At 49.5% G+C, this 26,092-nt stretch overlaps 2 protein-coding genes and 1 non-coding gene across 4 annotated transcripts in view; 1 reads left to right on the plus strand and 2 right to left on the minus strand.

Annotated features, from left to right (window-relative positions):
• podxl (podocalyxin-like) overlaps positions 1-6,147 on the minus strand; it is a 13,610-nt gene extending 7,463 nt beyond the window's left edge. The window contains exon 1 of the mRNA XM_068755420.1: positions 6,105-6,147. Coding sequence (XP_068611521.1) covers positions 6,105-6,147 — 43 coding nt within the window. The remainder of the gene's footprint in view (positions 1-6,104) is intronic.
• Positions 6,148-16,715: 10,568 nt separating this feature from the next.
• Positions 16,716-19,958, minus strand: nfyba (nuclear transcription factor Y, beta a). 2 transcript variants are annotated; one of them, XM_068755183.1, is made up of 7 exons: positions 19,615-19,751; positions 18,236-18,329; positions 18,023-18,153; positions 17,749-17,946; positions 17,587-17,665; positions 17,433-17,512; positions 16,716-17,354 (listed from the first exon to the last, which is right to left on the minus strand). In XM_068755183.1, exons 2-7 carry the CDS (start codon positions 18,327-18,329, stop codon positions 17,322-17,324), a joined length of 615 nt encoding a protein of 204 aa, XP_068611284.1. In that variant the 5' UTR covers positions 19,615-19,751; the 3' UTR covers positions 16,716-17,321. The 2 variants fall into 2 exon arrangements, with proteins under 2 accessions (XP_068611284.1, XP_068611282.1); XM_068755181.1 differs by lacking the exon at positions 19,615-19,751 and adding an exon at positions 19,902-19,958 and having other exon boundaries at positions 16,717-17,354.
• Positions 19,959-24,944: 4,986 nt separating this feature from the next.
• Positions 24,945-25,018, plus strand: trnan-guu (transfer RNA asparagine (anticodon GUU)). The gene has a single exon. It is a non-coding gene; the product is annotated as a tRNA-Asn (tRNA).
• The last annotated feature ends 1,074 nt before the right edge of the window (positions 25,019-26,092 follow it).

The following is a 26,092-nucleotide window of genomic DNA, read 5'->3' on the forward strand; positions in this document are numbered from 1 at the left end:
AACGGTTCGGACGTGGGCTTGGATGGCGTGGTCGGCGTGGGGGGGGCGGCAGTCGTCTCCGCTGGCGTCGGCGCCGGCGTGGGGGGGCAGCAGTCGTCTCCGCTGGCGTCGGCGCCTGCGTGGGTTTGTTTGTCTCCGCAGCATCAGCACCGGCTGCTGGCGCGCCGGTCTGCTGAGGCGATGCGGCAGCATCATCGACGGCCACGGCCGTCGGCGCACGCGTGGCGGAGGCGGAGTCTTTGGACACGGACGTGGCTCCTTGAGCGTCCTCGTTTGAAGAGACGCTTTGAATCAGCAGACCTGAGATGGACACAGGATTAAAAAGGGTTGGAGTCACCACAGAGGAAAGAAGTCAGGTGTTCAGGTAGGGGAGAAAAACGGACGCTGGACGCGGTTGGTTGAAGAACAATAACACTTAATGTTTCAAGCAGAAAAGGGGCGGAGCCATGTTTTGTTTAACAGAAGTTGCTACGGCTTCTTCTTCTACTATTTCCCGTATATTTGGTATAAATTCCACATGCCAAAATATTTTATTCCGATCAAAAGTGTGATGCAGGAACACGCAAGTCCTAATCGGATCAATATTTTCAGGGTCCATGAACACGGAGCATCCGATCATTATTTTACTCTGATGGGATTAAATACATTTCGTCCATGTAAACGCAGCCGCTGTGATGATCTGTCGATCCGCATTCAGGATTTCCTGCAGTTCAGAAAGCTGCGCCTCTATTTATAGTGACCAGGACAGGAAGCTGCACACAATAAACCTGGAAGCGCCACGCCCTCCGCTGCAGCCTGTTTGGATGGACGGGAACAATGGCTGACTGACTCCGCCCCACAAAACAATGGCCGTGGCATTTTATCCACTTTGGAGCTTCAATTTTAATTTTCTATTTTAATCTGCAGTGCGAGTTCATAGAAACGCGTCCCACCAGGACTCACTGAGGCCCAGAGACGGCCCTGAGCTGGACCTGTCCTGAGACGGCCCTGTCCCGGACCTGTCCTGAGACGGCCCTGTCCCGTCCCTGTCCTGAGACGGCCCTGTCCCGTCCCTGTCCTGAGACGGCCCTGTCCCGTCCCTGTCCTGAGACGGCCCTGTCCCGTCCCTGTCCTGAGACGGCCCTGTCCCGGACCTGTCCTGAGACGGCCCTGTCCCGTCCCTGTCCTGAGACGGCCCTGTCCCGTCCCTGTCCTGAGACTCTCCCTTCCATTCCAGCATCGTCACGTCAGAGTGGATTTAACTGGCGGGTGGGAGTTCAGCTCATTCATTCGGTACGTTCTACCGACCCCGCCCTCTTTTCCTCCCCCTCCCACAGGTGAGTCGTTTGGCGTGACCTCTCTGGTGACCCCAGCTGGTTTCTGTTTTAGTGGGTGACCCCCCCCCCCACAGAGCCCACTGCTATCAGCACCGAGGCTGTTTTTACCTCACCCACACATTCCTCGTTGGACAGCCTCAAGGAAGACATGCACGCACACACACACCAATATGAAATAAGATTCGTGCTAGTAGACTAAGTGCTGTCTTAACACTGATGTGTTTAGAGGGTTGCACAACGTGCAGATTTTAGCTGATTGTTGACTGATGTCATGTGGGGGGGGGTCTCAGTTACCAGCGAATTTCATCCAGATCGGATCCGGATTGGGGATAATTCTGTGATGATGCAACTAAATCCGGATTTTGTTATAATGCAGGCTCTGTCCTCGGCTGCAGGCTCTGTCCTCGGCTGCAGGCTCTGTCCTCGGCTGCAGGCTTTGTCCTCGGCTGCAGGCTCTGTCCTCGGCTGCGGGCTCTGTCCTCGGCTGCGGGCTCTGTCCTCGGCTGCAGGCTCTGTCCTCGGCTGCAGGCTGTGTCCTCGGCTGCAGGCTCTGTCCTCGGCTGCAGGCTCTGTCCTCGGCTGCAGGCTGTGTCCTCGGCTGCAGGCTGTGTCCTCGGCTGCGGGCAGTGTCCTCGGCTGCAGGCTCTGTCCTCGGCTGCAGGCTGTGTCCTCGGCTGCAGGCTCTGTCCTCGGCTGCGGGCTGTGTCCTCGGCTGCGGGCTCTGTCCTCGGCTGCGGGCTGTGTCCTCGGCTGCAGGCTGTGTCCTCGGCTGCAGGCTGTGTCCTCGGCTGCAGGCTCTGTCCTCGGCTGCAGGCTCTGTCCTCGGCTGCAGGGTGTTGTTTTCTGGGACGTCCTGCTCCACTGTCGGGGTCAGGCAGCGGATGGTGTGAGAACTGTCCTGCTGTCCTTTCCCTGGCTCGTCTCTCCACTTCTTAAATCCCGGCAGTGTCAGGAAGACGTTCTGTTGATCTAGGCCCGCGTGTGACCCGAATGACCTTCGGTGGGCGGAGTGACATTTGTTTTTGCTGCTCTTTCATCAAACACTTCTGGTCCACCAGAACGCACTACTAATCACCGCTGGGGAGGGAAATCACACACATCATCTGTCAATCAAACCCGGGACGGGTCGGGACAGAATTATTGTGTTAAGTCGAATCAAAGAGGACAGCAACAACTCTGGAATAAAAACACGCTTAACGTTATCTTTTATTCACTATTTCCCTTAAACGAAACAGTTCACAGCAGGAGGGTCAGTCGTGTTTTTTTAGCATGCAGCGTTGCCCCCCGACCCCATGCTGCAACCACCGGCTTGTCCCAGTGACTGAGGGGGCTGCTGCTGCTGGTGGTGGGGGTGAGAAAGGGAGGGGGGGGGGGGGGGGTCTTTGCTGCATTGGGTACGGAGGCGAGGGGGTGTGAATGTAAAAACACTGAGTGGGAACAAGAGAGAGAGAAAAGGAGGAGAGAAAGTAAAGAAGAGCTCGAGGTGCTGTAAATCTGATGGGTGCACGGAAACGACTGACCACACACACACGCACGCACCCACACACACACATGCACACACACACACGCACACTCCTTGTCCTTGGAAAACAGACCAGCGTGTGTTTATGTGATCTGTCGGTGGGCTACTAATGATAAAAGTTCAGTGTTACAGGTCCATTCAACCCCCCCATACATACGTGTGTGTGTGTGTGAGGAAACCAGTCACCACCAGCAGGTACGCACACACACACACACACACACACACAAAGAAAAGAGCACTCAGAGAGAAACGATGATGTAAAGGAGAATAGGAGGTCTGAAGAGGGAGTCGAGGAGGAGGAGGAGGAGGTGAGTGAAAGTCCACGACGGTACCAGCCACAGGCCTGATTAATGGACACCTGGGGGTCCAGCGAGGGAGGGAGTAGGAGGTTAGCGCAGAGGTGAGGGGGGGGGGGGGGCAGTGAAGAAACGGCGGCCTTCACAGAGACCCGTCGTTCCTGTTCCAGCAGAGCAAACCGCTAAATGAGAGGCGTCGGACGTGTCCGAGCTACGAGGAGGACGAGCTGTCCTCACCCGGCCCGTCCTCTCCGTCTCAACCCCGATGGATGCATCTAGAATATATATCTGTGCGCCTGGAAGACGAAGCTGAACACGGGAGACTTTACGCGTCTCAGCGGGCTGCCATCACATCTGGAGAAACATCTGTCAGGGAGAGCCTTAATCTCCATCCGTAATCTGTGATCTGTGGCTGCGGCGGCATTAACAGAGTTGTTCTCCATCACAAGTCCTGGACGTGTCTAAAAGGTCATGCTAAATCAGCGGGGGGGGGGGGGGGGGGTAGGGCACCTCCCTTCAGGGTTATTGAGTCAGTCTGACCAGGAGGAAGTTCTTAGATGAAGAACATGGCAGCAGAAGCAGACGAGGGATATTCCAGACCCCCCCCCCCCCCCCCCCCAGCTCCACCTGGGGGATCCTGGGGCATTCCCAAACCAGATGAGATGTGTAATCCCTGGATCGACCCTGGATTCTTTTTCATGCTGGGGGGGGGGGGCTGCTGCTAAGCGCTGCTTCACCATTACTTTGCTAAAATGTCCAAAATCACAGGACGTCCTGAATTCAACAAGCTGGAATAATATCCATCAAAGGTTGTCCAAACATTGACGCTTAGAATAAGAAGCCGAGCGGGACGCGGCGGCTGGAGGCCGTCTGCTGGAGCCACACCCTCCTTGGGAACTGGCTTTTTCCCGGTCTATTGTTCCCTCTTCTCTGCCGTGTCCTGCAGACACTGGACGAGCGTCTCCCCAGGGCTCCGGGTCCGTGGCCCGTTCCGTTTTTGACTCGGCGTGGAGCTTCATGAGTGGGCGTGGCCAAGGCCCAAGCACTGGGTGGAGCTATGGTTCCATTGACGAAGCGTGGTAGAACCCTGCTCTGCAAAATGTCTTTACTGGAGCTTTAAAGACCCGTAAAACCAGTCAGTCGAGTGAATTAGACGTGTTAACGGCTTCTGTCTGAGCGCCTGCATGGGAAGAACCAGGCGGTCCACGCTGGGGCCTTCAGCCCCGCCCTGACAGCTAAACACATCCACGCATTCACACGCTGAAAAGACCCCCCCCCCCCCACACACACACACACACAATAAGTAGTCCTTTATGAACCCACAGTGGTGGTGAGAGCGGCTAGGCTAGTGCATAATTAAAGAGAAACACTCTCCTCACCTCTCTGGGGGGGGGGGGGGCTTCATTATTCAGCCTCCCTCTGTCCTCAAACACAGCAAAGGACTTGGAGTGTTTTTGGAGGGAGTTCCTTTACTGTGGAGGGGTGTTTCATTCAGCCAGAACCCGAACCCTGCTGAAACAGGACCGGCCCGAACCCAAAGGCTGCTGAAACGGGACCGGCCAGAACCCGAAGGCTGCTGAAACGGGACCGGCCAGAACCCAAAGGCTGCTGAAACGGGACTGGCCAGAACCCAAAGGCTGCTGAAACGGGACCGGCCAGAACCCGAACCCTGCTGAAACAGGACCGGCCCGAACCCGAACCCTGCTGAAACAGGACCGGCCCGAACCCAAAGACTGCTGAAACAGGACCGGCCCGAACCCAAAGGCTGCTGAAATGGGACCGGCCAGAACCCGAACCCTGCTGAAACGGGACCGGCCCGAACCCATCCTTGCACAATTTCTTTACTTTATCAATCTACCGTTTATCTGTGGTAACATTCCAAGCCGAGGGAACGCACACATTAGCTACACATGCAGACAGGCTACAGTTTCCAGAGAAGGACACTGGCAGATCTTTAAGGCAATAAAATCAGAACTGTGCTAATAAATAAAACAAATAAATCAATAATTACAATAATTGCTAAATAAGAATCTTGAAGAGAATAATTTATTCAAAAAGGTTGCTTTTCTGAAGTGGCCTTCTACGGCATCGTATCGGAGGTTCTGCATCTCAGAAGCTAAGCTAAAGCTAAGCTGCTGCATGACGTCCTCTCCTTCCAGTGGTGGGATGCAGCATTCCTCCATCCCTACTTTATAGCTTACTGGGGAGGGATTTGTGCCTGCAGCACGACTTCTGGCTCAACCACTGACACTGGTCGCCAGCTGTTTGGAAAGAAGACAGATCATTTCCCAAAAGTTGAATATTCTTTGAGGAAATTGACCATTAATGTCACTTTTTCCTGAATGAAGGTAAACTGCTCCCGAACAGTGACTGGAGAGCGGCTGCAGCTCCACCAGCTCGAGTCCGATGACGTAACCCAAACATCTACCCAAGGATCGTACTTCTACTTCCCACATTTGGATTTGACAGTAAAAATATAAATGGTAAAACACACAACGCCACAAATTTAGACAAATCTGACAAAGTTTCATCAAAATCTTTTAAGTGTCTTTAAATCTCCGACTGTTAAAAAAGATTTCTAGAAAAAATATCCGATCCTAGTACCAAATTCAGGATGCAAAGGATACCCTCATCTAAGAGCCACCACAAAATGTTCTTTCGCGTTTTGTCTACAAACAAACAACCAACCGACCAAAGCACCAGTACAGATTAAGTTCACATTATAAAGGGTTCAAACCTCAAACCTCGTTATAAAGAGTTTCCTACACGTTTATGTTTCATAAAATCCATTTCCCTTAAGTTCCTCTGTGTCCTGATAGAACTTTAACTTGCGTGGTTCTGGATCGGAGAACCTCTGGGCTCTGTTTGCGTGCACCTGTTGCTGCGTCCTGCAGCTCGGTGCCGCTGCGCTGATTGATCTCTGATCAGCGCACGCAGACAGACAGACACTCGGAATGGGTTCGTACTCACTCAGAGGAAGCAGCAGCCACACCATCCTGCCGTTTGTCCTCATCCTGTGTCTCTTCCACCCCCCCCCCCCCCCGGAGGAACTTTGTCCCTCTTGTCTCTGCGCTCCCGATCCCGCTTCGGGGACGGTGGACCCGGTCTGGCCGCCTTCACGCCTTCACGCCTTTCTCCTTGAATCTGTATCTCTACTGAAGGTTCTCGCCCAACGTATTGTCGCTCTTTTCTTTTTCTTTTAAACTGAAAGCCAAGAATGCTTTTGTCTGCTGTTTCTTTCTCTCCCCTCTCTCTGCAGAGTTGGGGATTTGAGGGGGGTGTGTGAGTGTTTCTGTGGTCTCCTTGGCGGTGCTGTTGTTGCTCGGTGTCTCTCTGCCCCCCTCTCTCTCTCTCTCTCTCTGTCTCCCACAGTGTCTTGCTGCTGTATTGTGCTCAGGCAGACCAGGAGCTCTGCACATTCCCTTTTACTGTGCCTGCCTCCCTTATCAGGAGGAACCAGGGGCAGACCCAGCGCAGTCCAATCCCAGGGCTCGGGTCCCTCTGCTGCCGGGACACTTTGAATAACAAAGGAAGCTGTGAGACAATGTGTTCCCTGGATTTGAGCGTTTCTCAAAACGGTCCGTGACTGGAGGATACGTGGCAAAGTCCCATCAGCCCCGCTGTCTGACCACAGGAAGGACCCGTTTGGACGTAAGCTGCCCCTCGAACCCTCACCCAAACACAGCAGGAGGTCAACCACGAGGACAAGGACGGATTCATCTGTGACTGGTGACGCGTCCCTGCAGAACTTTGATTGGTCAGCTGTCAGAGACGCGACAGGAGCTTCAGGAAATTAAAGTTCAGCCATTGACTTGCTCTCGCAAACAAGATGCATGCTGGGGACTGGTTTTTAAAGGGAAAGATAACGACATCTAAAAATCACTACGCTCTTTCTTTTCATCTCTCTCTCTTTCTCTCTTTCTTTCTCATCCATTTTGAACACAAACCACCTGCTCGTGTTTGGAATGCTTTATCGTGAAACCTGCACCTTTGCACATTTCTCCCCCCCCCCCCCCCCCCCATTGTGGCTTTTCTCGGGACTTGGGTTTTAAATTCTTTGATGAGGAATTGCTTGCCCCTTTCCATTAGCCTGACATTTTAATTCACTCGAGGAATGAGTGCGTCGGTCCAGCTGGCACTGTGTTTGATTTTGGATTAAAGGCAGGCGGTTCTGACCAGATTGCCGCCCTGCAGGAACCAGGGTTTACTCCGATGCTTGTAACCATGACGATTGACGTTCTCAAACATCCCAGGAATGGCTTTCAGGGCACTTTTACTATTCTTCTATTCACTTAGCATCAAATCTCCCTTGACTGACGGGTCACAACTGGATTGAATCCAGATCCTGCTCTGAATAGGAAATGCAGCACAACAAGCATGTTCAAGAGGAGACTAAAGACTTTCCTCTTTACAAAGCTTATAGTTAATCAATACAGTAATCAATATGTTGTCATAGGCCAGCACTGGTGGCAGAACCTCCTCCCCCTCTATCTGGTTATTCATGCTATAAGTATATATCAGTAATCTCTCTCTCTTCCCTGTAGTCTTGTGCTCTCTCTCCCTCTGTCTGTCCCTCTTTCGGTCTCTCAGTCTGCAGGTCCTTCTGGACGAGGTGCTGCAGAAGCTGGACGTGGTGCCGACATGGTGCGTCTCATCCGACCAGCTGGATCCGGGGCACGTCGGGTGTAAATGTGTGTGAACCGCGATCAGCCAGAGGGAAGGATGTGTGTCACACTGCTTCCTGACCGTGTCTCTTGTCTTCCGCCTTCCAGCTGTGTCTTACAAACAGGAAGGATGCTCTTCACTCACTTTGATGTCAACTGTGCCGCCACCGACCGACCGCTGATAACAGCCGAGACCGAGGGCTGCGTCCAGGAGTAGAAATAAATACGCTGATCTGCACATTTTGTCCTGATTTCATTCAAATGTTGCATTTTGTTCTTTTTCTATCCGTCGTCTGCTAAAGCAAGATGGCGATCGATCCATCGCCCTGCTGTAAATGCGTGCTCTGCTGGCACCAGGCCACGCCCCCTCTCATGTCTGCAGTTTGGATTCCTCAGCCGTGAGCCGGAGGTTCCGTCCTCACGTCGGACCGGACCTGCGCTCACTCCCTCGCCTCGTAAGCCTGCTACAACGAGACGAGCATGCTAGGAATGTGAGACAACATAACCCCCCCCCCAACTCGCCACCAGGAACCTCCTCACACCTTCAGGGTCTCCTTGAAACGCTCACTGCCCCCCCACCCACCCCATCTTCCTCCTTCACTTCTCCACATACATCATCTTCATCCCAGCGGTTGCCCTCCCCACCGACCCGCTGCTTCTTCACCCAAACATCACAGCGTTCTGACGTTCTCCGTGGACGCGGTACCGAGAGCGGCGAGATAAGACTCCGAACCTCCCCGTGATTTAGTGGCTCTCAGTATCAGCTCTGAGCAGATTTATTGTGGAAACCATTCTGGAAAATCTGTCCAAGAGCGTAAAAACGACCAACGCCCATCAAGATCCATCCAGCAGTTCTTCCCTAGTCCTGCTAAACGCAACAGTAGCCGCGATCCGAATCCGATCAGGATGAAATTTGTTGCTAAGATAGAGATTTCATCAAGAGCCGTTTGCAACTTTTTGAGTTATGCCGCTAACAGTCAGACAAATAAACAAACCAATGCCGGAAACACACTTTATTATTCTCAGAAAAGATTCCAGGTCTTTGAGGTTTGGAGCGGAGAGGAGAACGACCAAAACCTCCTGAATGCATGGTGAGAGGTGCCGAATCAGAAGAACCAGGGGGCAACGTTTCCACCACCTTCCCTCAGGACCGATTCCGGCTTTCTCTATCTGTCAATATAGGAGTAAATGTCAGGTCTGCATCATGTGGGAACGTCTCACCTGAGAATACGAGCAGCTCCTGCCTTCGGGAAGCAGCTGCAGACTGGGATCGTGTCTGGCTGTGAAATTTGCAGTAATGGGGGGTAATAAACAAGGTGAGAATTTCTGCTCTTTTGTCAGGTCATCCATGTTTGCAGCTCTGTTTTCAAAAGCACGCCAAGTGTGGGAGGCGGCCTGACATGCAAGTGATGATAAGAAGCAGAACACTCACACCTCGCTATCAGAAGCCTGGTACCAAGTGGAGCAGCATCTGGCATCTGGGGTACAGCGTGTGTGTGTGTGTGTGTGTGCGTTCTGAAAGAGGATTTGCTTTAACATTAGGAGGTCCAGCTCGAAGTGAGAACGTCTTTCTTCTGCTTTGGTTGTGAGAAGCTTTGTTGTTGATGCGCTTCCTTCAGTTCCCATCGCCCATTTTCCCGTTCTCAGAACGGACAGAGGGGGGGGGTCATAGGTTACAGGGAGGGAGGAGGTGACGTAGGATAACCCCAGAAAGGAGTGGAAGGATGGAGGATGGAGGATGGTGGGTGGACCCGGGAGGAACATTCTCCAGATGAGATGCCTGTCGGGTCAAGGAGCCTCAGAGGGATCCGTGACAGCAGGATCGGGCCTCCAGACTGATACCGCTATCTGAACGCAGGTTTATCAGGAGCTGCTGTGACAGACGCCACAAACCGTCATCCAGATCCACGGTGCAACAGTTACCCATATCCGTGCAGATGATTGGAAACCTCCCACTTACATTTGGTTTTATGTGAAATGCACAATTTATCAGCTGCTTGCAAAAACTTAAATACAAAAGAATATTTTAACTAGCTCAGTGCAGCAGCTGTTTCCACGTTCAACACAAAAATACTCCTTCCGACTACTGCAGTCTCTGGAGGGGTCACGACCCCGGATATGATCCCGCACTGAGACAATTACACTTACTTTACTTATTATATTCTAATTAGGCCTAAACTTCACACATTATTTTCTTTGTACATTAATAATATGGCTAAATCGAAGTAACTTATTTAAGAGAAGACATTCTTGCTTTGGATGAGTGAGGAAAACGACACGCTTGCTTGTCCAAGAACTCTGAGTTTGTGTTTTTAGTGAAAAATCTTGACTGCAATTTTAAGTTTTGGTTTATAATCAATCAAAATGTTGGTAGTGCAGTGCAGTGGTCCCTCGTTTATCGGGGGGGTTAAAAATAACCCGCAATAGACGAAATCCGAGAAGCAGTAAGCTTTACTTTTTACAATTATTATATATATTTTAACTTTATTGGGAGCCAAAATGGATGGTGTGAATCCAATTACGAGGGGAATGAGCAGCTTGGCGGAGGTCTGCACTCGCTGAGTGCTCTACTAGTCGTTATTACAACAACTAAAAATGTTCTATTAAAGCTGTTATTATTCATATAGTTCCCGTTTCTCTCTCCAGAATAAATGTGTAGAATAAAAGACTTTGGGGATATGTGAACAAACTCAACGGACTTGACTTGAAGTGAATTGAATTGAATCACAGTCAACTTGAAATTGGACTTTTCATGTTATTTATAGAGTCTTCAGAATGAAAATGGGACGGGCGCATGCACGTCTACGGAACAGGAGGAAGAGGAAAGGGAGGGAGGCTGCCTTCATTCTTTGGAGGGAGTAGCTGCTTGACAGAAGATCAATGTGAGTCCAGCTAATTGTGAGTGTGTGTCTATGTGTCTGTCCATCAATCCGGCGTGTGAGTCCACAAGTCGACATCGCAGTGCGCCGTTTGTTTACAGAGTCCGAGGCGACTCAGGAAACGGCCAACAGGAGCTTCCCGGGGAAAAAAGGCGAGGGGGCAATCTCTGATGTTCTATAGAAGGAAATGACATATATGGGCGTGGGCCTGACGGAGACCACTTCCAGCCCAAGGGCCCTGAGGTGGGGGGGGGGGGCACTGTCAGGAAATCACAGTTTACATTGACACTAATAATAAGAATACATTTTATTAATGTGTTAATAAACGCCAGGCAGTAATCAGTGACGGTGCGCCCTGCTTGCGCCCCCGTCATCAGGCCCCGGGCAGCCGCCCTCGTTTTTCATTATTTCAGACCCAGAATAAAGACAAGATGACAGAAAATATACGCAATAATGTTTTAATTCAAATGAAAATGAATGCAGATTATTTATCCCGCTTCTCTCCTGCTCTTGTTCTATTGGCTGAACGGAGCACCATTGGTGTAGTCTGCTGCTTTCTTGGGGTCAGCATGGCTGGAGGATGTGTGTCACGCCATCCTGCCGGCTGCTGTGGGTTGGTTCTTTGAGGTTCTACTTGAATCACACCTGAGAAGGAACAAAAGAATAAATGCTGCAGCTGCTGTTTTTCACATGCGAGACTTGAACACCGTCAGAAGCGTAACCTTGCAGAGGTAACTCGTCTAACAGCGTCTGGATTCTACAAATCCCCTTTTACGCTTTACTCAATGATGTTGCGTGATGTAGGTGAGCTTACCAGGGCAAGAGGGATTCGTTTCATTTTGGGTCCCCTCTTCCTGATTATCCCTCATTCTTCTGAACTTCTCTGGCCGAGATGGACGTTTGATCCATAATTTGGGGCAGAGAGGTATACTGCAGATGTTAAGTGCAAAAGGTTAACAATTGTTCTTGGTCTTTATACGCCAAACATGAAAAATAAAAGTCAATCTAGTTTTTTGAGCTTAACAGAAGGTGAGTTTACCAGGGAATGAGAGATCTGCTTTTTTTTTTCTGCAGCATCTCCTCCTCTTCCTGATTATCCCTCATTCTTCTGAACTTCTCTGGCCGAGATGGACGTTTGATCCATAATTTGGGGCAGAGAAGTATACTGCAGATGTTAAGTGCAAAAGGTTATCAATTGTTCTCCAACCAAACATGAAAAATAAAAGTCAATCTAGTTTTTTGAGCTTAACAGAAGGTGAGTTTACCAGGGAATGAGAGATCTGCGTATTTTTTTCTGCAGCATTTCCTCCTCTTCCTGATTATCCCTCATTCTTCTCTTCTCCGGCCGAAATGGACTTTTGGTCCATAATTTGGGGCAGAGAGGTATACTGCAGATGTTAAGTGCAAAAGGTTATCAATTGTTCTCCAACCAAACATGAAATATAAAAGTAAATTGAGTTGATGAGCTTAACAGGAGGTGAGTTTACCAGGGAATGGGAGATCCGAGTACTTTCTTCCGCGGCATCTCCTCTGCTTCCTCGTCCTCCCCCCTCTTTCTCTTCTTTGCATTATTAGGATTAGGAGCCTGAGAGGATGTGGATATAAACACATCAATTACAGCACAGCAATAACATGATAAGTATATCACTGTCTACAATTTGTTTCCGTTTAGACACATTACACATAGTTAAGTCATTTGTGTGGTCCTTTGTCTGCCATTGCCACTGCGCCCTCCACTCCGGGTACCCCCCCCCCCCATGACCACACGGCCTCAGAGCGAGGTTGGCGTTTCATTCTATATTTTACCATATAAATTACGGTTTTTACCATTGAAACAAATGCCTATTTTCCATACAATTAACATAAATATGTTAATTGTTTGGGCCGGCATACATGTAATCTCTCCATTAATTGCATGCATACAGGCTCTCTGTGTGTCTGTCTGTAATAATATTGAGTTAGAAATAATGTAAAAAGTAACTCAAATCTTATAAATTATAATTTGATTGGTGTGCAGAGCTAACAATATTTATTTTGCCACAGTTTGCAAAAGCCATTTATAAAAACAATTGTTGTGCGTTGATCTATGAAAGTGAATACAAATTATGAACAAACTAGAAAAGCACTCGGAGGAATTGAGGAACAAATTTTGAAGCTCCATTGAAAAAACTGCCTTAAAATGACATTAAAACTGACATGTACAGTAAGTAAAAGCCAAAAATGTTTAAAAGTAAATAGAAGAAAACTCACAAAGGTATTGTTGTTGTCCGTCATCAGAACGTTTTGGGAAGCCATTTGTTCAGATGTTTTACTGACAAAGTTTTAATATACTCAATGAGACTGTGTTAGCTGAAGTAATCTGCTGTCTGCCGAGTCTGTTGTCTGCTGAATGTCCAGCCCTATATATACTGGGTAAGCCGAAAGACATCAAAGCATTAAAGCAGGCTTTGCCATGGAAACGGCTTTGAAGTTGAGATTTTCTACAGCAGTACCTTAAAATACTTTTCTCAACATGACTTTAAAAAAAATACAATTTTACAAGACAATTGAGATTTTCTGTCTCTTATAAAGTCATAAAATCAAGAAAATATTTAGCAGAATAGGGAGAATAAAAAGAAATTCTTCTTTGGGGCGTTAGAATCATGTGAACAAAACTCATACAGAAACAAGGAAACAAAATAAGGCAGGACTTATAATGTAAATGACATTCATCATATTTGGACACAGACATGAGCCCGATGAGCAGTGGTCAGCGCTGTTGCTTTGCAGCAACGAGGTCACAGGTTCAAATCCGACTTGTGACGTGAGGCGGGTTGTTACACTAAATTGCCCGTAGAGTGTGTGTGTGTGTGTGTGGCTGAATGTCCGTCTCTGTGTTGCCCTCCGATGAACTGGCGGCTTGTCCGGGGTGTACCCCGCCTCTCGCCCATTGACTGCTGAGATAGGCAAAGCGGTTGGAATGGATGGATGGACATTTAAATAAGCCCTGCACCTGCCGTTCATCTCTCTCCACGGTCAGAAGATATAAAAAAAACTGTGAACCAGACAGAAGTGTTTCTTTATGGACAGTTAGATGCCAAAAGTGAAAACCTGCGTGAGTTAGAAACAGTCAAATAGTCAAATAAGGGCCAGAGTATTCTCTGTCTGATATTTTTAACTCATAAAATACTTTAAATAAATATGCTGTACTTTCAGTCGGCAGACATTTTGGCTCTTCGCAGCACCGCAGCACCGGTTTATTATGTCGTATTGAGACTTATGGAAGGAAAGGAACAAGAGAACTGTGGCGTGGATGAGCGGCTCCGTCACGGATAGATGTAACCGCTGCCTGGTGTGTTCGCTACGGGAGGGAGACCCCTCCCTTGGGGTTCCGGTGGAGGAACCAGGACGAATCTTCCTTTGCTACCTCAATGTGAAATCATTGTATGAACCTTCAGTATCAGGATGAAGTAAAGCTGATAAATCTGTGTTAAGCGTGCGTTGATGTTGCAGCGTGTTCTCCGTGTCGGTGTAAAGGTCGCTCTCATTCCAGCAGCCCGCGCCACAAGTTCAACTTCATCGCTGACGCGGTGGAGAAAATGGCGCCTGCTGTTGAACTGTTTGTGACACAAAAGTTCTCTAAATCCTAAAACTCACGAGCTGTCTGACAACAAGACGTCTCTCCCCCCCCCCCCCCCCCCCCCCGTATCCTCAGACATCCTTTGTTCGGACGCCACATGAGTCTGGTTTTATCGTGACCAACGCTCACGTGGTAACCGCCATTGCCACGGTGCCGGGGACGCCCCGGCTGCGTGTCCAGCTGCACGATGGCGATGCGTACGAGGCTGTGGTCAAAGATGTCGACAGGAAGGCCGACATCGCCACGATCAAGGTCAAGGTCAAATCCTCAGGTAAAATAAATATCCGTTCTGTTCCAGACATCTTCCCCTCCTGGACCTTTGAACAAAAACATACCGCACTATTCCACAAGAACCCCGACGGGTGCGCCAGACGTGCAGGAATACTTTCAGAAACTGCTTCTGTGTGACTCAGAGACACACAGATGTGTGATTATGATGAAGATATTTATTAGATAGAATGTTAGAGTACAAGTACAGTCAAACAATAGCATGTATTACAGTACAAGTACAGTCAAACAATAGCATGTATTACAGTACAAGTACAGTCAAACATAAGAGGAGCATTTCAAAAAAGCGGTGTGTCTTAGGTGTGTCTTAGATGTGTCTTAGGTGTGTCTTAGGTGTGTCTTAGATGTGTCTTAGATGTGTCTTAGATGTGTCTTCGGTGTGTCTTAGATGTGTCTTAGATGTGTCTTAGATGTGTCTTGATGTGTCTTGATGTGTCTTAGATGTGTCTTAGATGTGTCTTAGATGTGTCTTAGGTGTGTCTTAGATGTGTCTTAGATGTGTCTTAGATGTGTCTTAGATGTGTCTTCGGTGTGTCTTAGATGTGTCTTAGATGTGTCTTGATGTGTCTTGATGTGCTCCCCTGCTGCCCTCTAGTTGTCCAAGTGTGTTTGGACACCTTAATTATAAAGTTAGCTGGAAGACAGACAACATCAATCCAGTCCAGACTCATGATCGGGACCGTGTGAGGCTCTGACTGGATCAATATTGTGGGCCCGTCCGATTGTTCTGCCGCGATGACAGAAACCATCTGCTGCTCACTCCACAGATTGGGGCTTCGATCCTAACCCCTCCAGCGGTCTGTCTCCACAGTGTCGGAGAGTAAGGCTCTGTGCCACCCGTCCTCCGTGGACTCCTTGTCCACCAGCGCAGCTACAGAGGACCATGTCTCCATGGGGGGCTGGGCCGCTCGCAAAGCCCTGACGGTGGTGGAGCACGTGGAGCAAGGTGACACGCCACGTCCCCTCGCGGCTGAAGGGCCGCCGGCCGCAGACTAACCCGTCTTTGTGATGCAGTGCTCGCCATAGAGCTGCTGGCTGCCTGTCAGGCGCTGGAGTTCCTGTGTCTTCTGAAGACGCAGGAACCAGCGCACCGTCCAGCGCACCGTCCAGAATCCTTTTAGAGTATGTTTAAAAGGACTAAGCTGTGGACCTTTCCTTAAAGAGCGATGTCCTGGACTAACGCATTGATGTCCTTGCATATAAATTATCTTATAGTTTATGTCCCGATTAGCAAGGTCCTCATTATCCATGTTTCTGCAGGCCTTGGGACAAAGACCGGGTCATGAGTCCGGACATAGAAGCTGCTCACACACTCATCAGAGGACAAAAAGTAAGTCCAGTTTTCACCGTTGACTCTGACTGCAGTGCAGGCATGTGTTGATGTCTCAGTGATGATGTCTCACTGTGGTGATGTCTCAGTGATGATGTCTCACTGTGGTGATGTCTCAGCAATGATGTCTCAGTGATGATGTCTACTATATTTGTGCTTTTAGGTGTGGGAGGCCGTTGAGCCGTACGTGGACGAGTACAGGAAGAAGCTGCTGAAATGAACACATACAGAAGCTGGTCGATAATTAATCAATAACTCATAATCAATCAGAAGAAGCATTTAGACCTGCAGATGAATATTAATTATGTCTGTCTGCCTTTTAGAAAGATAACTCAAAACGTTCTGGGTGTATCTTCATGAAATTCAGTATCTCGGTTGATTATTGACCGTTTATGGAATTTGGGGCAGTCATGTAGGGGGGGGGGGGGTCTCTATCTCACCACCAGATTTCATTCAGATCGGATCCAGATGTTCCCATTTACCTATATAGGAGGCTTTTCCAAAAAATCCTAACTTGTAAAATCTGCATTCAATTCAGTCACCAAAAATCGGAGTCATAAAGGGGTCCGATCATCATGAAACACGTATTCTGGTTCTGATCCAGAATGAGGTCAGGAACAAATACCTAATTCTAAGATTAAAACCATTTATGTATTCAAAAATCAGTTAAAAATGTACAAACTCTGATTCACTTTGACTTTTCATGGTTGGTGCATAAAGATACTAAAGAACAATATAGAACCTTTTGGTGCTGATCCAGATCACCATGTGGACGGTGTAGATCCAGGTAGGAGGGGAACGAGCTGCTTGGGGGAGGTCTGCACTCTCTGAGTGCTTTTTTTTCAGTGACGCTCCACTTTAGAAATCATTTTATGTAACGAATAAATAAATCGACGTCGTAAACACAACTTTTGAATTTTATTCAAAGGATTTGCATAACATTAAATCACATAAATGTGTGAACTTACAAAAGAGCTTCCATGATCTGATGCGTCTGAACCAACGCTGCTTTTCCTAGTTCCAACAGAAGACATTCAATCCAGTGCGTCCCCCCCCGACCCCCCCCCCCCCCCTCACCAACCCCAACAGAAAAAAAATGCACAAAAGCAAACACATTAGCACGAACGTAGAAAAACTCGACCACGATTCAACATAGTCAGACTAGCCTTTAAAATGAAGCCTCGCTCTCCCCGCTGGTCTGGATGCATTCTGGAAACGACACTGTCTACTCAACGGGTAGGGATTTCTCTGTACACTGGGGGGGGGGGGGTGTCTGTCGACGCCTCTCCCCCCCCCCCCTCCCTGTCCGTCTGATGACCCTCCCTGTCCGTCTGATGACCTCGGCCCCGTGGGTGGGGTCGCCCGGAGGGCTGGGTTGGGCAAGGGAGCCGCTGCGGTCGGACCTCATCATGAAAACTGGATCTGCTGCACGGTGGGAATCTAGAAAACACCCAGCGGGTTTAGTCTTGAGCCGGAGGCGACGCGATCCATCGATCGCCCCGCCCCTCAGCGGCTCACCTGCTGGTACGAGGTGGTGTACACCATGACGTTCTGCTGCTGCCCGTCCGCCGTGATGATCCCAGCTGGCAGCGGATTTGCTAAGCGAAGGAGAACCGCACGTTAAACCAGAGCGAACGCCGGCCAAACGGGAACATCCGAACGGGAATCTTACTGAAACTATCGTCTGTGAGGTCGTCTCCCAAGCTCTCTCCAGCCGATATCCCCGGGATCCCCTTCTCCCCCTTCATGGCCTGGAAAAAAAAAAACCCCCACCAGAGAACAAGGTAAACATCACACGGGGACGGGGGACGTATTTATTTAGATCAAAGCTCACCTCCCGAAACTTCTGCAGGTAGAGCTTCAGCGGCTCCACGTACATGTCGAAGCCCAGCGTGGACATGGCGAACAGGATGTCCTCGCCGTTGATGGTCTTCCTCTTCTCCTGGTGGCAGCGTTCGCTGGCTTCCGACGTGATGAAGCTGATGAACTCGCTCACGCACTCCTGCACGCACTCCTTGGCGTCCTTGGCGATCTGCGAACAAAACGACGGATCGTATTCGTGCTGCAATTCCGCTTTCGGAGTCCGAAAAACGGAACCCAAGGAGGACCTTTCCGGTCTGAGGAACGGCGTTCTTCATGATGCGAGCCACGTTGGCGATGGGCAGGTAGATGTCCTGCTCCCTGAAGTTCTCCTTGATGCCGCCGTCGTCGTGGTCGTTCAGACTCTCCTCGCCGTCATCTGCAGAAAAGAAAAGCCCGGCCGCGTAGCATTAGCGTTTCATCGCCTCGGCCGCTCCGGGCTCCGACCGGCAGCGCCTTACCGTCCTGAGACTGGAGGACGTAATGGCCGGACGCCATGTACTCCCCCGTGATCCCCAGCTGGGAGGCGTCGGTGGTCGAGCTGTCTCCGTCCATCTGAAACGCGTTCCACTCGTCAGAAGAGCAAACGTACGGAACAACACGAGACGGTTCTGTTGTACGGAACCCATTGCTGAAACGGCCACGGGCTTCAGTTTCCCTGATCAGCTGATCAGAGAAAATGGTATCTGTCACCGTTTCGTTCCATTGTTGCTAGCTGGAAATAACCCTCATATCGAGCTAACCGCTATCGCTAATCTGCCAGATGCAAATAGTAAACCAAGGATCTACGTCAGTGGTCCCCAAACTACGGCCCGCCCCCCTGAACCATCCAAGATAAAAAATAAATAAATAAAATAAAACAGTCTTTTTTTTATTATTATTATTTTGCTTTCCACACAACATGAGTAGCCGGTGGGGGGGGGGGGGTCAATAATGGTATGGGGTGCATTTAAGAGGGGTCATTAATTCAATATTTTGTTTCCTAAAAAATAATATTGATGGTGGAGAATATATTAATATTCTGAAGAAAAAAAGCATCCTTCCTTTTGTTTGGGACAATTTTAATGATCACATACGACCAGAAAGATAATGTTCCATGACGAACCCGGAAAGGGTTATTTGGTTATTACTTATTTTCTTAATAGTGTTATTTATTTCCTGTATTTTCTGTAATGAAAGGGTTATTTCGTTATCATTTATTTGATTAATAGTGTTATTATTTATTTCCTGACTTTTTTTCTGCAATGAAAGAGTTATTTGGTGGCTGTCTGGAAAACAATAAATGTTTAGGCACCCCTGCCAACGTCACACTTTCCCTGCACAAACTGACCCCGGCCCCCCATCAGAGAAGGGAAGAGTTATGTGGCCCTCACAGGAAAACGTTTGGGGGCCCCTGGTCTATCTGAACAGTGAACGATGCAGCAGCACCTGCAGCTGATGGAGCTTCAGCCTGTGAGACGCTAGCTGCGCTAATTAGCTCACGTAGCCTTTTATGTACGTTCAGTAAACGGACACGCTCGTGTCCGTGTCACGCCGGCGCCGTGAACCTTTCCCTTTGCGCGGACACGCAGATTTTAAAACTCCCTCGTTAGCCGCGTCACTGCGGCTAGCGCTGAGAACCTAAAATGGAAAACAGCCACGCTGTAAACCGACGCCGACGCGAGTTAGCCACATGCTAATTAAATTAATCCGAGTTCAGCTATCTGATGCTAACTCGCAGGTAACACACCAATGTTAGCTCGCGTTCGCCTACAAAGGGAGCTAGCTAGCTAGCTAGCTACTTCGGGCTAATACATGATACAAACGCAGCACAGCGAAGGGACGTCCAGCGGGACATTACCTCTCGTATTTAACATACTCGGGTACATATTGTCCCTTGAATAAATGGTAAATCCTCCGCGGCCCGTAGACACGTCGGCCTGTTCTTTGTCGTGCAGGGGGGGGCGCAGTGAGAGACACGGCTCGGGCCGAAACGGTAAATAAAGCGCGTCTAACTCGCTGGATACTTCCTGATGAGTAGCGCTCATTCACTCCGACAACAAATAAAAAAATCAGACAGAGACGGACATTTCCATTCGAGCTAACGAGAAATCGGTTAGCAATCATTGGCCGGAGCCAAGAACAGACCTGCAATGAAGCCCTGGTTGGTTAGCTTCCTGAGACGGCTGTTTGGTTGGACGGAAAATGGCTGCGAAAGGACCAGTCCCAGCGCGGGGCCGCGGCTGCACTCCCGCGTCCGGCCGGCAGAGGGCGGCGAAGCGTTAAAAGGCCGCGGGCTGCACTCCCGCGTCCAGCCGACAGAGGGCGGCGAAGCGTTAAAAGTGGCTCAGCAGCTTTGTGGTGATTGTTTTGGGTAATTTGTTGAATTGTAAAAGGGGACACGATAGATAAATAGAACAATAACAGCCCATGCGCACATTAATTTACTTGATTTATTGATTGATAGATGGATGGATGGATAGATAGATAGATAGATAGATAGATAGATTGATAGATGGATGGATGGATAGATAGATAGATAGATAGATAGATAGATTCTGGACTAACTATACTGTCTTCTGGACTCACTACTCTACTCTGGACTAACTACTCTATTCTGGACTCACTACTGTATTCCTGAACTTGTCCTGAAGTTTTCTCCAAAAACAGAAGTTTTCCAGGAGGATGAACAGTGTCGCGTCTGGACGCGCTCATTTCCTCTGAGCGCGGGGGGGAGGGGTGGTGCTGTCGTCTCCTGTCCCGTCCCCCCCCTCCCTCCAGCAGCCCAGCAGTGGTACGCTCCGTGTTGGACGCGTTCAGCTCATTGACCGGCAGACAGTCCTCGTCGCGTCGGTACCGCCGGAGCCCGGAGCTTCCCCCACAAAGCGCGCCGCAGCCCCCCCCCCCCGCCATGAAGCAGACGCTGAGCGACCTGATGAGGATGAGCAGGATCTGCCGGATGGTCCTCGCCACCTGTTTGGGATCTTTAATTCTGGTCATCTTTTATTTCCAAAGTATGTTCCAACCAGGTAGGACCAGTCTCCCCTCCTCTGTGTGGGATGGTTGTATGGCGCGTGTGTGCGCGTGGCCGTGCGCGTTGATGAACCAGCAGCACTGAATAAATGAGTGATGATTGGATGTGTGAGTGATCCGGCGTGTTACGCGCGGCTCAAACCGCTGGACGAGCTTTGCGCGCTTCAATGTAGGGGACATTTCTCCTGCGTGATTGTCTCCAGGCGACCCGGCGCCGTTCGGTTCCTCTCGGTTTGACCGGTGTCACGGAGGTAACGGGGCGCGTTAAGGGCGACGAGAATCGGCTTCGGTTTGACAAACAAATGGTTCGAGCCATCTGGATCGAGAGCGAAGACCGTGCGAGGACCAAAAAAAAAAAAAAAAGACAAAGGACATTGGCTTCCATGCGTAAAAAGAGACCAAGCGATGTCCTCCTCTCGTCTCTGCGCTCCAGAGACATACAGTAAAGTGAAGCGGGGACACCCTCCCTCTGAATGAATCCGGATGTGACACCGGTTCGTTGTCCTCTGTGCGTTCAGACGTGTAAAGGCGGAGCGCAGTTCTGCTGCCCCACAAGACAACGGGTTTACTGTACGGGGGCCGGGCAGAAGGAAAAGCCGTCTCTGGGGAGTTCGCTTTCCATGACTGAAGCAGCCGGTCCCGTAACGCTTCCTCTGCTCGGTCCTCCGGCCGCGGTGTCTGTCCCGAGGACTGTCCTCTGCTGCATCCGAGGGACGGATCTGAAACGCAGCATCCACCTCAGCAGGAAACTCTGTCTCATCTCTGATCAGGACACATCTGCCCTCCCATTAGCTGTCCCTGGCAGCTAATGTTTCTAATCTGCACCAGGTTAGGGCACAGCGAGGAATGATGGGGTGGGGGGGGGGGGGGGGGGGGTGAACTGGTGACTTGTCCAGTCAGTTGTGATCTTTCTTTTGTCTGCTCCTGCTCTGTCTCTCTATCACTTCCCATCTCCTTGTTTTCCTTTGCCTCCCTCTCCAAAGTTCTTGCTCTTGCGGGTCAAGTTGGGTTCTGTCTTTCCCTGCTCCTCCTGTAAAGTGCCTTGAGATGACTTCCTGTTGTGATCTGGCGCTACAGAAATAAAACTGAATTAATATAACAGCAACAATAATCCTCTTTAACACCAGAGGAAATGTTGCGTTTGGCTTAAGGGCGTGCGTGAAAGTACATTTTTAAACGCCTCCATCCGGCCCGGACACTGAGCGTGGAGCGCTGCACGCCACGTCGAGCCTCTCGTCCACTTCTTCCTGGTGGCTTTTAAACACGATGATAGGTTTCCTTTTTAGCTGCGTAAATACATCAATTAATGAGTGCTTTAAATTCCCAAGGTGTCAAAAGGTGTCTCTCCACTACATGTGGGACGCATGTAAGAAAGGGCTTCTTGCATCATGTCCCAGAAGCCTTCATCCGAGACGTGCATGGAATCATGAGGATAAACTGGAGCTCCACGTCCAAGTGATATTCCTCCTAACTGGAGGGAAGTGGGTCGCCTCTGTGAGCCTATACTTAAGCATCTGGTGGATCATTCACCTTGTCTTGGATACTAATTGGTAAAATACCTCCCGAGTTTGGCAGAGTCCTCTGAGGTTTAGTCCCGGAATGAAACGAGGAATCCACCATTTGGGAAAAAAAGGGGAAACTTTAACGTGACAAAAAGACGTCTGTCTTCATAGGAAAGCATGAGATTGGCTTTCAGTCGGCTACTCGAGGTGCTTGGTGACATCAGTCCTGTCTCCCCGCTGGAATACTCACTGAGCCGTGGATTTCAGGCAGGAAAAAACGGTTTGGAAAGTGAATCTCACCGTTTCATAGAGTCTGAGTATAGCAACACAAACAGCCCGGCGGTGAAACAGGCTGGCAGGCCATTCAGGCCCAATGGAATTTATCACGCCTGTCGTTATATCTCCGCTCAAAGGTCCGACTAGGTTAGCTTAGCCCAGACATGGGCAAACTAAGGCCCGGGGGCCATATACAGCCCTTTGGGTGTTTTAATCCGGCCCAACGAACTTGTCCAAATTATATAATTAAATTAAATTTTATTATAATTAAACCTCATTCATTTTCCCTTTTCCCTGTAATGCTGCATGTAAAAGGCCAAATCCTTTCATGTAATGTATTTTACATGTCATTTAAATTAGCTCACACAAACACTCCATCCATCTGCTCCTGGCCCCGCCCCTCTGGCAAATTTTAGAAGCCATTGTGGCCCGCGAGTCAAAAAGTTTGCCCACCCCTGGTTTAGCCTCTGCTTCCTGACAGCCAGGAACCAGGAATCAGGAACCAGGAGCGAGGAGCCTGCAACCAGGAGCCAGGAGCCAGGAACTGAGCCGTGCCCTTCCATCCCGTCATTTCTCTCCAAACGAATTTCAGCCTCCGGTTCCTTTGTGCCTTTGACTGATCGGCTGTTCCTCATCGCTGCTGCTCCTTCAGAGGTATCTGTGTGGCCAATCAGAGCGATGCTTATTGGCCTCTGTTTTTAGCACACAGGCCTCAAAGTCCCACCGTCCTGTTTCCCCCCCCCCCCAACAGCCGCAGCATTCAGTAGGTTGAGAGACTTTATTTGACATCCCAACATGATTTCATTGTTTTTTACTCCTCAGAACGTGAAGCAGAGAGGAACAAAGTTCACCAAGTTCAAGCTAGAAATTTGAATATTTTTGCCTGGAATTTCCACAGGAAACTCGAAATTCCTCACCTTCATCAGTTTGTCTCCGTCCCGCAGCATCACGTAGTTGCAGGACGGAGACGAGGAGAGAGACGGCGGCGCTCGGAGTCAGATATGAGCTGCTGGCCTTCGACCTTCAAATGCCGAACGTTTCCTCTGACATTCTAATCTCAGGAAAACATTTGTATCGAAGGGTCGTCCGTCTTGTCACAGAGAGCGCTGCTGAGAGCGGAGATGAGCCTTGTGTGTCTGTTTGGGTGGCTGCCCCCCCCCCCGTCTGTGTTGTGAGAGTGTATTCCGGATGTCCTGTTTGTGTGAACTTAGTGCAACTGCTGTTTTCCTGCTCAGCTCCACGACTAAATCCCAGATCATACACCCCGACTGTCGGGGGGGGGGGGGGAGGGGTCGAACCTCGACTGTGTCAGACCACGTAAAGCCGCACTCAAAAATATCAGCAGAGAAAATGTGCTGGGGATATCGCTTTAAAGACAAACAACCGGCACTGCATCCGATCCACCCGACAAGAATTTATTTAGGTGAGAAATAACAAGATCAAAGTTCAGATTTAATCAGAACTTCCTAATTTTAAGTGTTTTTAAGACTCAGTTTCCACAATCCGGGAAACAACACCATATTCCCAAATTTTCTCCATCCATCCGTCCATCCGTCTTCCACCGCTTCTCCGGGGCCGGGAGGCAACAGTCTCAGCAGGGACTTCCAGACTTCCCTCTCCCCAGCCACCTCCTCCAGCTCCTCCAGGGGGGATCCCGATGCATACTCAGGCTAGCAGAGAGACAGAGTCTCTCCAGCGTGTCCTAGGTCTTCCCTGAGGCCTCCTCCCGGTGGGACATAACCTGGACCACCTTCGTGGGGGGGCGTCCAGGGGGCATCTATTTCAGCCACCTCCTCTGACTCCTCTTGATGTGGAGGAGCAGCAGCTCTACTCCGAGTTCCTTCCTGGTGGCTGAGCTCCCCCCTGTCTCTAAGGGAGCCCCCGGCCACCCTGCAGAAGAAACTCATTGCTTGTATTTGGGATCTTGTCCTTTCGGTCATTCTCCATCCTCCCCTCGCTCCTGGACAAGAGCCCGAGCTACCTGAACTCCTCCACTTACAGTTAAAATCCACACTAGAATACGTTTGTGGATGTTTTTGGGAACAAACGGTTCATATTTAATCACCGCTGCTGCTGTTCGACCCGACCACCCGCCTTCTGGACCTCTGTCTGTGGGGTTGGCCATGAGACAACGAAGCCTTACGACAGGAAGTCTGATAAAAGCCTGACAGCCAGCAGTTGACATGTTGAGGGGTTTGGGGGGGGGGGGGTCGTCTTTGACTGCACAGGAAACGGAGACGTTAATGTCAGCTGTCGGAACTGATCGAAATGTCTCCCTCAACATCAGAAAGCTGCACTGTGAGCAGCAGCAGTTATTCCATTTGGAGGCATGATTAAATATGAACCGTCTGTTCCCAAGAACCCTCACGGGCGTGTTCTAGTCTCTGTGGCGCAATTGGTTAGCGCGCTCGGCTGTTAACCGAGAGGCTGGTGGTTCAAGCCCACCCGGGGACGGTGTATTACGATGCGTGCCGGGGGCTTCGCGTAATTTTATTATGTTCGCATAATAAAAACCGAAGTCACATCACTTTATATATTTGCATGTCTGTATGTATAGAGATTAAACATGTTTATGTGCTGGCAGTTATGTGAGCATTAAACATTATGCGTATATATATATATATATATATATATATATATACATATATACATACGCATGTGCACACACACACACACACACACTGAAACAGCAGCATACAGTGATTATTCCTGGCAGTTTGAGAGGATTAGTGAAATTCAGCGATGACTTTTTATTTGCTAGCTGGATCAGCTCCAGTTTTGGGCTCATTATCGTTGTTGGTTCTGAAACTGCTCTGCTGCACAGATTCCAGCAGGATGGAGAACAACCTGAAATGTCTCTGATCGGGCTCATGGATCATTCTTAGTCTCATTATGACTCCTGCATTTATGTATTTTAAATATAAGCTTTAAAAAAACTCTTTAATTCAGTTTATCACAGTTAACCATTATTTTCAGTTACACTTAACTTTTAAGGGCATGTTTGATCCACAGCATGAAGTAACTCAGTTTACAGTCATCTTCATTGTTCTGACTCCTGGTCACCAGAACCCAGAAAGAAGAAGCTGTGGGCTTCAACACATCCTTGCAGCTTAGGTCAGAGATTTCATTAAGCACTGGGCCTTTTCCTCCCAGTAGCAGACATCCGTTTGCTCTGTGCACACACACACACACACACACACACACACGCCAGATGTCAGTATGGACCATGGAAGTCAGATTGCAGCCGTGTTTCAGTTTACTGCTGTATAATCAGAGCAAAATCTAAAACGTTGTGATGACATTCCAATCAGCTTTTAGTCGACACCAACTCAGCATGAGGTAAATGGATACCATCCAAGTATGTAATAAACCACATGATCGCCTGAGTCCCGTTTCGCCCAATGGGGGGGGGGGGGGCAGTGGCTGTTGAGATGCAGACGGAACCGCTGACTGCGGTGTTTCCGCTCACTAAGCCCGACCGTGATTCACGGAGAGACGAAGGAAATGGTGATCGGGGAACGGGAGAAA

The sequence above is a fragment of the Brachionichthys hirsutus genome, chromosome 22 (genome assembly GCF_040956055.1).
Source record: "Brachionichthys hirsutus isolate HB-005 chromosome 22, CSIRO-AGI_Bhir_v1, whole genome shotgun sequence".
In the NCBI taxonomy this organism is placed as follows: domain Eukaryota; kingdom Metazoa; phylum Chordata; class Actinopteri; order Lophiiformes; family Brachionichthyidae; genus Brachionichthys; species Brachionichthys hirsutus.